The 12073-nt window shown below is 36.7% G+C and overlaps 1 protein-coding gene across 4 annotated transcripts in view; it reads left to right on the forward strand.

The window, feature by feature from the left end:
• Positions 1-12073, forward strand: part of LOC126748162 (spectrin beta chain, non-erythrocytic 1) — a 47232-nt gene that overhangs the window by 21168 nt on the left and 13991 nt on the right. For 3 of the 4 annotated variants that reach the window (XM_050457201.1, XM_050457198.1, XM_050457200.1), the window contains exons 4-21: positions 581-1951; positions 2009-2268; positions 3465-3845; positions 3918-4123; positions 4185-4410; positions 4465-4633; positions 4687-5177; positions 5233-5412; positions 5931-6168; positions 6231-6370; positions 6423-7006; positions 7063-7430; positions 7940-8158; positions 8215-8511; positions 8570-8715; positions 9117-9176; positions 9365-9677; positions 11051-11905. In XM_050457201.1, the coding sequence (XP_050313158.1) occupies positions 581-1951; positions 2009-2268; positions 3465-3845; positions 3918-4123; positions 4185-4410; positions 4465-4633; positions 4687-5177; positions 5233-5412; positions 5931-6168; positions 6231-6370; positions 6423-7006; positions 7063-7430; positions 7940-8158; positions 8215-8511; positions 8570-8715; positions 9117-9176; positions 9365-9677; positions 11051-11905 (6504 nt within the window). The remainder of the gene's footprint in view (positions 1-580; positions 1952-2008; positions 2269-3464; positions 3846-3917; positions 4124-4184; positions 4411-4464; positions 4634-4686; positions 5178-5232; positions 5413-5930; positions 6169-6230; positions 6371-6422; positions 7007-7062; positions 7431-7939; positions 8159-8214; positions 8512-8569; positions 8716-9116; positions 9177-9364; positions 9678-11050; positions 11906-12073) is intronic. The other variant, XM_050457199.1, reaches the window with a different exon arrangement.

Below are 12073 nucleotides of genomic sequence, written 5' to 3' on the forward strand. Positions count from 1 at the left end.
AGGTTAAAAAAGTCCCCCATTCTATATTTCCCCAGAAAATTTCTAGAACAAAAATTGTCACATATATCCTATGGCTAAGAGATCACTAACAAAATTTTTTTTTTAAATTTCCATTTTTTTTAAATACAAATACACTTTCAAAAAGTTTCTTTAAAAAACATGCATCTGACAAGACAGTTAAAACGAATAGAAAACAATCTAAAAACCATAAAAATTGTCATTTCCCTTCAAAAGGAACAACAGGTGGCTCTAGCAGTTGGAAAGATAGGAAAAATGAACAAATTTGACACAAGTTTGATAAATTTTAAGCAAGCATATTTTAACATAAGGCAAAAATTAGGATGGTGGGAGTTAAAAGAACATTATATTATATTAATCAGATTATTTTCAGGGAAATCAATGTGACTGTTCATTATTTTTTCTTTTGCCTTGTTAAAAAATCTTTGTATTTCTAAAAGCTCTAGGTTATTAAGGTTGACGTGGTCTTGTACTCTGTGTAAAACTGCATGGTTTCCATAATGTCTTTTGCAAATAACGACTCAGCATTATTTTGTCTAATGCACTTATCTTCTATCCTTAGGATGAAGAAAACGAGAGTTCAGAAAAGAAATCAGCCAAAGATGCCCTACTTTTATGGGCCCAACGTAAGACTCACGGATACGCGGGTGTGGAAATTCGTGATTTCTCCAACTCGTGGAGAACTGGTCTTGGATTTAATGCACTCATCCACGCCCACAGACCGGACTTATTTGACTATAACCGATTACCAGGCAATAAAAACATTGATAATCTGAACCATGCCTTTGACGTGGCAAATAACGAATTGGGCATTCCACGCTTATTAGATGCCGAGGATATCGACACCTCTAGGCCCGATGAGAAGAGTATCATGACGTACGTCGCCTCTTATTATCATACTTTTGCCCGAATGAAGAACGAAGAGAAGTCAGGAAGAAGGATAGCAAAGATTGTTAGCCAGATGGTAGATGCAGACAAGATGAAAGTAAATTATGAACGATTAACAACAGACCTTTTGGACTGGATTAACCTAAAAATTTCTGAACTGGAAGACAGAAATTTTCCAAATTCACTTGAAGGCATCCAAAGTTTACTGCTGGCCTTTGGACAGTATCGTACACAAGAAAAACCCCCTAAATACAAAGAACGTAGCGAAATTGAGGCGCTTTATTTCAACATCAATACTCAACTTAAAGAGCTTAGGCAGCCCATGTTTAACCCAGCTGATGGGAAACTAGTCCAGGATATCGAAAGATCATGGGAGATTTTGGAAAAAGCCGAACACAGCAGGGAAGTCGCTTTGAGGAACGAACTTTTAAGACAACAAAGGCTCGAGCAGCTCAATTACAAATTTGAAAAAAAGAGCATATTGAGAGAAGGGTATCTGAAAGAAATGATCCAGGTGCTGAGTGATCCACGTTATGGATCCAATCTAGCCCAAGTTGATGCCACAGTAAAAAAACACGAAGCCATCAGCGCAGATATTTTGGCACGTGAGGAGCGTGTCCACGATTTAACTCAAATGTGTAACGAGCTGGTCAACGAGAAGTACCGAAACTCTGAAAAAGTAAAGGCTAGAGAACAAGAAATAATGCGTCAATGGACAGGCCTAATAGCCCTTTTAGAAAAACATAAGTCAAATCTAAGCCGCATGGTGGCTGTAATGTCAGTTTTAAGAGAAATCGACACTGCTTTAGCTACAATCGAACAGCTAAAAGCCGACCTAAAATCCAAAGACGTGGGTATTCACTTATTAGCCGTCGAGGATCTCCTTCAAAGACATGCTCTGCAGGAGTTGCAAGTATCAAGCCTAGGCGAAACAGAGAGGAAACTAAACCGAACCGGCGAGCAAATCGCTGCGCAGAACCCAAAAGAAGCGGATGTACTCAAAAAGAAACTGGCAGATCTTTCAGTGGCGTACCACGAGCTTAAGGTAGTATTTTACATTTAAAAACTTTATAAAATATTATTTCATCAACTCAAACTGTAGCAAGTGAGCGATCAAAGAAAAGCCATCCTTGAAGACGCGAGGAACTTCTACCAATTCATCCAGGACCAAGAGGACGAAGAAGGTTGGCTCATTGAAAAACAACGAATTTGTCAGGCGGGCATTACCGCTAAAGACTTGCGAGGCGTTTTGGCGTTGCAGCAAAAACACGCTGTTTTAGTTGACGAATTGAAGCGAAGGAGAAACAAATTTGATCAGTTGGGTGCTACTGGACGCCAAATGATTCAAGAAAAACACCCCAGGTATAACCTAAAGAAAATATATGGAATTATTATTCTATATAGGAATTGATATAGTCTATTTCAAATAAGTAGAGAGTAATAAAACCTTATTAAGAATGCAAACGGTGACCCTCCAATAATGTAAGCCACTTTGATAGTTTACATTGCAAACTTAATTCTTTTTTATGGAGTGCAAGTAGTATCACCCGAGTTTGCCCAGTTTTGGGTTGGTTTATGAGCTTTTTTGGTTTTTGGCTATTATTTTGTTGAACACTAAAAATAATATTAGAAAGGCGTGGAGGCAGGATACTATAATATAAATTAAACCAAGTATTTATTGTCTCAAATAGAGTTATTGACAAAGTCTTATTAAATCTAAGTCAGTAAAACTTAGAACTCGTAGATATCAGAAAGCAAAATAGAGTTACAATAATTTTTTTCAAATCACACATACCTATTTAGTAATCAACACAAAACATCATTAAAAAAACTCGTCTAATGTATAATATGCCTTAGTAACTAACAACAAAACTAGGGTGGTGGTGTTTTAAACAATCATGCGCATTTTATCAATAATTTTTTTTTATTGGTCTATATTACGTCTGATACATTTTTTATTTCTTATATAATATACACTGTGTTATATATGTATGTGTATATTATAAATAGAACTGCGACTTAACAAAAAATACACTTTCGAAGTAATATTTATACTCTATACTTAATGTGTTTTTAGTACCAGCCCTATTTGTTTATTTATATCCGCCAGATTGCCTGATGATTACCAATGAAATTTACATTATCTAATAGTAAAGAAATAGTCCATACTTGCAATGGAGTCATAGATAGAAGGTAAAAAATCCAATAGTTTCTCACTATTTGTTTATTTTCCCTAATTCTGGTTTAGAATTCCCAATATATTTCGGACATAGCGGTGTCCATCATCAGGGAAATTACCTTTATATACCTTTACCTATATATTTATATTATATTCCAAATTAGTATATTAAATATTATGCTAATCTGGGTTATGAAAAATGCACCTATCTGTATTCCTATAGCGTTTAAACCCTACCTTTTTTTTCTCGCTTTATTCATTAACTAGGTACTAAGTTTATCTACCCCCATGAAAATGTACATTTTATTACTCTCTAACTATTTGAAATAGACTATAGTCATTTAAATAAACCATAAAACTTATTAATTGTGTCTGATAGGTCTGCTGAAATCCAACAACACATGGACCGAAACAAAAAAGCATGGGAACTGGTTGAAAAATTAGCCCAAGAACGAACAAAGCAACTGCAAGACGCTGCAGAAGCTTACCAGTTCTACGCTGATGCAAACGAGGCTGAATCCTGGTTTTTAGAAAAAGAATCAATTTTGGCCTCGAAAGATTTGGGTTCAGACGAGCCTAGTGCGGCCTCGCTCCTCCAAAGGCACAAGGATCTCGAAGGAGAATTAAACGCCTACCAAATGGACATTCAGAGTTTAAATACTCAAGCGAACAGACTCATTGAGGCGGGGATCTCAAATTTGGACTTAAATGCCGAAGTGGAGGTCGCGGAGCCTCTTGAAGACATCCAGTATGAAGTCAGGTCCGTTAGCATTACATACATTGCATTACAACTGGTTTGACAAAAAATTCAATTTAAACACACGTTTTTTAGGATGATAGCGCAGGAGGTTCTAGTGGATGAACCGGTAGAAAAAGTAGAATACCGTAACATCGTCGAGGAAAGAAAAGTCCCGCAGGTGCGTGCATTATATCAGTTTAGCGATCATGGATTAATGATGGTCAAGGGCGAGGTTATGTTCTTATTGAACAAAAGTAATCCGGACTGGTGGTGCGTGCGAAAGGCTGACGGAACTGATGGTAAGAGGAATAAAACTATTTTCATTAAGAACTAATCGCTTACACTCTATTTTAATTCTAGGGTTTGCGCCAGCCAATTACGTTGTGGAAATAGAACCGAGGATCATCCAAGTGACGGTTCGTAAACCAGAAACAGTCCGAACGATACAGAAAGTGAAAAAGACTCAAATGGTGAAAACGAAAGTGCCAGTGAAAGTGCGCAGAGCACCTAAAAAAGCCAAAAGAAAGATTGACGATAATAACAGCGTGCCGAAAAGGCAAAAACAGCTTAACGATACTTTTGAGAGGTAACAAGAGCATTGATTTACCCAATAAGGGTTTTAAAATTACATTATTTTTAGGCTTAAAGAAATGGCTGCTAAAAGGAGAGCTTTGTTAGAGGATGCAATAAGGCTCTTCAGGTTTTACCGAGAATGTGACGACTTTGAAAGGTGGATCAAGGACAAGGAGAAGATGCTTGCGGTGGACGACCCTGACGACAGCGTGCTGCAAGCCAAAAGAAAATATGAGGTATAAAACAAATATATAAAAAGAATTCATAAAACTTACCATAAACATTTCAGAAATTTGTAACAGACTTATCCGGCAGCACAAAACGCATGGACCAACTAGAGCGCGAGGTGCGTGAGTTCGAAAGACAAAACCACTCGCAAATCGAGAAAGTTCGCGCACGTTTGCGTCAAATCCAACTCGCTTGGCAAAAGCTGAACCGTTTGAAAACCAGCAAAGAAAAGAGCTTAGAGGGCGCCAGCAGTGTCGAATTATTCAATAAATTGTGTGAGGAGGCAAGAGATTGGATGCTAGAGAAAATGATGCAACTCGAAAGTGACGTTATCGGACACGATTTGAAAACAGTACAAGCTTTGCAGAGGAGACACGATAATCTGGAACGTGAATTGGCACCACTTGAAGAGAAAGTTAATAAAGTTATGTTGTTGGCCAATGATGTACAGAGTCAATATCCTTCGGAGAAACATAACGTGTCCAAAAGGAGAGAGAAGATTGAAGATCTATGGGCAAAAGTGAAGGACAAGGCGGTAGAGAGGAGAGCAAGGTGAAGTTATTGGTTAGCGTATTCAGATTGATTTTTTAAACGTTGTTTTGTTTAGGTTGGAAGATGCTGTAGGACAACAAATTTTCACTAATGGCGCTAAGGAGCTTTTGAAGTGGGTTGCCGGCGTAAAGGACGGCCTTAATGCGGATAATTTAGTAAAAGACGTTCAGACTGCCCAGGCGTTATTAAAAGACCATCAAGACCTAAGGGATGAAATTAAAACTAAGGATGATGAGTAAGTAGATTTATAATTAGTAGTGTTACTTATAAAAGAAAAATGGCTGAAAATCAATAAGTACAATAGTTGTAGGTACTATATTATACAGGGTATTCCCAAAACGTCCTTACAAAATCTCAACATATATTCCTGAGATCAAAATACGCTGATTTAAAGCAACTTACCCTCCTTGGATGAAAATTTAAAAACCGTTCTTTTTTTTAAATTTTCATCCAAGGTTTTTTGGGGGATGCAAAACCTTTTACTGTGGCCATCAGAGGCCGCATCACACGGCACTTCTAATGTTCAGTGAAACTTTGTGATTTGAAAGGATACACATTTTTTAAGCAAGACGTTAAAAAAATTTGCAATTTTGGACTAAGGTGATTTAAAATCGGCCTATTTTGACCTTAGAAACATGTGATGAGATTTTGTAAAGAACTTTTAGGAACATCCTGTACATTAACATAAGAAATAAAATTTGTTTAGAAAGAATGTCCATACGGATCTTTTCAATCGAAACCCGTATGTTCTAGATTTAAACAGCTGATCGATCTCGGTCAAAAACTGTACAGAACCAATCCAGAACTGCACGAAGTCAAAGACTTAATCGATCGCTTAGAAGCAGAACAGGCCGCCATATTTAGAGGATGGAAAGAAAAAGAACATTGGCTACATCAGTGCCTTCGCTTGCAAGAGTTTAATAAGGAAGCCGATAACATCGATGCCGTCACTTCAGCCCATATGGCGTTTTTGGAATTTTCAACCCCAGGAGTAGGTTTAGAAAGGACACCCAAAAACCGGTCACTAATTAAACAATTTTCACACTTTTACAGAATTCTTTAGATGAAGTAGAAGCATTCCAAAAGCAACATCGCGCCTTCGCCAACACTTTATCCGCGCAAGATGAACGTTTGGTGGCATTTGTCAAGAGAGCTGACGCCCTTATTGCTGAACAACATTACGATAGCGAAGCGTAAGTTTGCTCTAAAAAACCCAATAAACTTATTAAAGGCATTTTTTTACAGTATTGCCAAACGACGTGACCAAGTACTAGAACGTCGCCAAGCGGTGAAACTTACTTCTCAACAGCGTGCCAACACCCTGGACGCATCCAAAAACTATCAAGAATTCCGCGCCGAGGCACAAGACCTTAAAAAATGGATCGCAGAAAAACAGAAAACTGCCTCAGACGAAAGTTACCGCGACCTCAATAACTTAGAGCGGAAGCTACAAAAACATGAAGCTTTCGAACGGGAATTACGAGCTAATGAGGGTCAGTTAAGAAACGTAACTAAGCTTGGCTCAGCCCTAATTGCCCAGGACAGTCACCACAAAGACGATGTAGCGGCAACGTTGCAAGAATTAAACGACTCGTGGAAAAACTTGGTTGGAGTTTCTATGGAGAAGGGTAAAAGGTTACGACAAGCTGAAGCCCAGGAAGGATATAATACGGCAGTTGAGGATGTCAAGGTGAAATTAGATGAAATCGATGGCAATCTAAGGAGTGCGAACGTTGGAGTTGATCTGAGGTCTTGCAGGGATCTTTTAAAGAAACATGAAGCTCTGGAGATGGAGCTTCATCAAGTTGAAGTTCGTGTTAATGAATTGGGTAAGTTAGAACGCTTTTCCTCATAATTAACAGTTTAAATATTATGAATGTTCTAGTTGCCCAAAGTCATGACATGAGCGATGACGGCCACTTCGACTCCGAAACAATTCGCAAAAACGCTCTCGCAAGTCAAGCAAGACTAAAACAACTAGAAGCACCCGCCAAATCCCGCCACGAGGCTCTACAAGAAGCCTTAAAATTCTATAAATTCGGCTTTCAAATTGACTCGGAAATGCAATGGATCAAAGAGCATATGCCTCAAGCCACCTCTGAGGAGGTACCAAATAGTTTACATCAAGCTCAGAGTTTCCATAAGAAGAATAAGAAATTGCAAGCTGAGATTGTTGGACACCAACCGGTTATCGATAAGGTGTTGGAGTTGGGACAGAGTTTGATTGACCAGAAACATCCTGAGAAATCCACTGTAAGTGTAGAGCAACTTTGTTTGGAAACCTTGACATGTTTCAATAATATGTTATATTTATTATTAAATTTTATATTAAGTTTTAAAAAAATGCTGCAAATAGATATTATAAAAGTAATACCTGATTAAGATTTACACGTTGTAAATAATAAAAACCATAATGGTTTTTATTTTTTTATGCGAAAACCGTACATCGGTTGAAAGATTTATTTTCTGCCGTATTTCTTGCTCCACTTTGGGATGCATAAGTTTTCTAACTTACACTTATGTCAGAATTATAATTAATTTTATTTTATAGGTTAACATAATTCTAATACTTCATATTTGAATTATTGTAAAAGTAATATAGAGAGTAGGTCTACTTCACACAACCTTGTATTTAAGCGAGTCTTGTGGATAGGTTATATAATAGCAAGGTGGTCCTCTATAATTATTATGTTGTAACTGTAACTTTGTATTTTAAGGACAAATAATAAAGTTTTGAATTTGAATTGAACATTATATTTAAGATTAAAGAATTATGCGATAAATTGCGGATGGCTTGGGCGGAATTACAAGAAAGCACCACCAAACGAGGTACAAAACTTGACCTTTCATTAAAAGCGCAGCAATATTTGTTTGAAGCCAGTGAAGTGGAATCGTGGCTTAATGAAAAAGCTAATATACTTGATAGTAGTGACTATGGTAGAGATAGAGATTCTGCCACTAAGTTACTTACAAAACATAAAGTAAGAGATTTTTTAAATTTTTTTAAAGCATTTATATAATATATGTTTTTTAATAGGCATTAGAGCTCGAATTAGATACGTACAACAATATAATATCGGAAATGGGACATGGGGCGCAAGCGATGATTAAATCGGGACATCCGGATGCAAAATTGATCGCCGAAAGGCAATCTGGCTTAGAAAGGCTTGTGAGGTCTTTGCAAAGAAAAGCTGCAGTAAGGCAACATCGCTTAATGGAGTCGCTCTTTGGTCATGAATACTTTGTTGAGTCTGACGAGTTGGAGAGTTGGATTGCGGAAAATTTGCAGCATGCTTCTTCCGAGGACTATGGTCAAGATTATGAGCATTTATTGGTAAGAAAAAAATTATTTGGGCTCCGTTCTATGTTTCTATTTTATGTTTTTCTTGTAGTTGCTTAAGAGCAAATTCGACGAACTGAAGCACAGAATAGAGGTGGGCCAGGAAAGGTATAAGCAATGTGAAGCTTTAGCTCAGAAGCTTTTAAATAACGAAAGTCCCTACAGTTCCGACATTCAAAATAAACAAAACCAATTAGAGTGAGTATTTTTTTTTGATTAAAATAACTAAAAGTAGTTTTTTATTAAAACAATATTAATATTTCATGCTCTCCAGTTTAACTACTCAAGGTATATTAGTGTAAATATGTCAATTCTTACTGTTATGTACGTGATGACATAAATCTTCAGTCAAAGGCACTATTTGTGTTAATTTAAAAATATTTCAGGCATGATTAAACTGGTTTCAATTTTCTTAGTGTGATTATCAATTTGCATGATATTTACTTGTTGTATATTTATTCACAAGCACTTTTGGGGTAATATTTAGTCTAGATACACCTTAATGGCCACTTTCTTGAACAAACCATATGTCTACACCAAATATTACCCTTGATTCACTATCAATCACATCAGGTGTTGGCACTAACTTAATTTTTTAGAGTGGACGGCGTTCCCTCAGAGGCCTGTCAGGAGGTACAAGAAAAACACGAGCATGTCAGGTAATATAAATCCATTCACTTATTAACCTGATTCACTTCACTATATATGGGATGGGAATGAATTCTTTATATTTGAAAAAAACACAATATTGACAACTATTTTCGATTATATCGCAATCGTAGATGTCTATTGATATGCTCACCATTCAGAACTTTAATACATAAAATTAAATAATAACTAATTGCAGACAATCTTGGGCAAACCTGCACGAGCAAGTAAAAACCCGCGAAGAACGTCTAAATGCCGCCGGGGAAATCCATAGATTCCATCGCGACGTTGCCGAATCGTTGCACCGCATTCAAACTAAACATGCGTCCCTTGGCACTGATCTGGGTCGAGATCTTAACTCGGCTCTTGCCTTATTCAGGAAACACGAGGCTTTTGAGAACGAGTTGGTCGTTTTAGAGGCTCAACTGCAGGTTTTGGTCGAAGACGCCTCGAAGTTACAGAAAATTTACCCGACGAATAAGAATAAGATTCAACAGCAGCAAGCTTCGGTGGTAAGTCGCGTTTTTCAAGTACAGAGACTAATCAAAAAGTCTCTAGAAGATAGACCTTTAAAGTCATTTTTTTCCAATCAGATAAAGTACGTTTAAAAAGAATGGCTAGTACTTCAACTATGAATAGACATCAATTAGCTAGAAACTACCGAAAATTACTTGAACTACCTGAAAGAAATTGAAATTAATTTTTTTGTCCAGGCAGTCAAAAACACCTTTAGGCTATTAGAGTCAATTAATCTCGCTTTCAAGCAAGTAAAGTCATTTTTAAGAACTTTCAGGCCTAAAAATGAATCAAAAGTGACTTCAATTATCTGTGAAGTATTTTAAAATGGCGTAGACTGCCGGGAAGAAATTTAAAAATGCTCTGTTAAAATTTGGCAGTTTTTCCAAGCAGTAATGTAACAAAAATTATTAGTTTTTCCACTATGACTAGACTTCAATTGCCTGAAAAATATGGCTTTAAATGCTTAAATGAGAAAGTCAAAATTAAACTTCTTTTCCAGGCAGTCAAAGTCACCTTTAGGCCATTAGAGTCAATTAATCTTTCTGCCAAGCAAGTAAAATAATTATTAAGAACTTTCAGGCCTAAAAATCAACCAAGAGTGACTTCAGATGCCTGTAAAGTGTCGTAAAATAGCTTAATCTGACTGGAAGAGATGTAAATTTCTCTGTTAAAACTTGACAGTTTTTCCAAGCAGTAGTCGTGTTTTTTCTTCCAAGCAGATAAAGTACGTTTAAAAAAAACTGCTAGTACTTCAATTATTACTTTAACTGCCTGGAAAATAAATTTAAAAATAAATTATAAGAACTTTTTCAGAACTTTTAGACCTAAAAAAGCTAAAAGTGATTTGAATTGGTTGTAAAGTGTTATAAAATGGCTTCGACTGCCTGGAAGAAATTTAAATTACTTTGTTAAAGATAGACAATTTTTTCAAGCAATTGAAGTCGTTTAAAGTCGATATTTTTATCTTCCAGGCAGATAAGGTATATTTAATAAAAGTTGCTAATACTTCAACTATGTCTAGAATTCAATTGTCAAAGTACTCAGGCCTAAAAATGCCCCAGAAGTGACTTAGATTCCCTTACGAAGACATCAAAAATTGCTTCAATTGCCTGGAAGATATTCAAAATTATCCTGTCAAAAAAGTTTCAAACTCAATTATTTATTATAAAATTAAGATGTCTATTGGTAAATTTCTTTACTAGGGTTCTTTTTATTGCTCCATGCATTTTTTCCATGAAACCTTCCTTGCTTTCCTAAATTGCATATTATATTCCATCTTTTTCTATTCAATTTTACCAAATACATCTTTCCAATAAAAACTTAAAAATTAGATTCAGAATCACATAAAGTTTCTATTAATTTTTAGGTGGAAGCATGGAACAGCCTTAAAGAACGTGCCGATTTAAGAAAAGACCAGCTGCAAGCCAGTGTTGACTTACAAAAATTCTTGGCGCAAGTGCGAGATCTCACAAACTGGGCGACAAACTTAAACTTATCGATGATTGCAGAAGAACATGTCAGAAGTGCCGCTAGAGCCCAAATGCTAAAGAGCGAACACGAAGCTCTCAAAGGAGAAATCGAAGCAAGAGAGCCCGACTTTCAATTGGTCGCCAACGATTTGGCTGCTATGGAACAAACTGGCCACTATGCCGCAGCTGAAGCTGTTGAAAAGTACCGAGTTTTAATCCAAGAAAGGGAGAAGTTGCATACGGCGTGGCAGTTGAAGAAGATTCACTTAGATCAACTGTGTGACTATCACTTGTTCCTTAGGGAAGCGAAGTTGTTGGAGGATGCGTCGAACATGCAGGAGGCAGCGTTGAATCATATAAACTTCGGTGAAAGTGTTGATGAAGTCACCAATCAAGTAAAGAAACACGAGGAGTTTGAAAAAATTGTCGCGTTACAAGATAAGAACCTCGAAGCTTTAATGCAATCCGGCAATAAGCTTCTTAATCAGAAACACTATGAAAGCGCTAACATCGATTTGAAACTGCAAGAAATTCAACAGAAACGTAATAAGATCCATCACTTGTGCGCCCAGCGTAAAGAACAACTGCAAGATGCTTTGCTTTATGCGGAATTTGTAAGGGATGTCGGTGAGGGAATGACATGGATTGCGGAAAAACAGAAAAAAATGGATATTGAGGGCAAGATGAATGAAAACATTAAGTTGGAAGAGAAAATCAAGATCTTGCAAAAGCATCAGGCCTTCCATGCAGAGGTAAGAAGACCCTGAAATTTAATTGTAATAATAAAAAGGACATTCAACTGGCCCAGAATCAAAGCATTTTATTTCAATTACCTGGAAATTACTCAAAATTATTCGAACTGCCTAAAGGGTATTGAAATTAAATTATTTGTCCACGCAGTCAATTATTCTCCAAGCAAT

This window comes from Anthonomus grandis, chromosome 22 (assembly GCF_022605725.1).
Source record: "Anthonomus grandis grandis chromosome 22, icAntGran1.3, whole genome shotgun sequence".
Taxonomy (NCBI): Eukaryota; Metazoa; Arthropoda; class Insecta; order Coleoptera; family Curculionidae; genus Anthonomus; species Anthonomus grandis.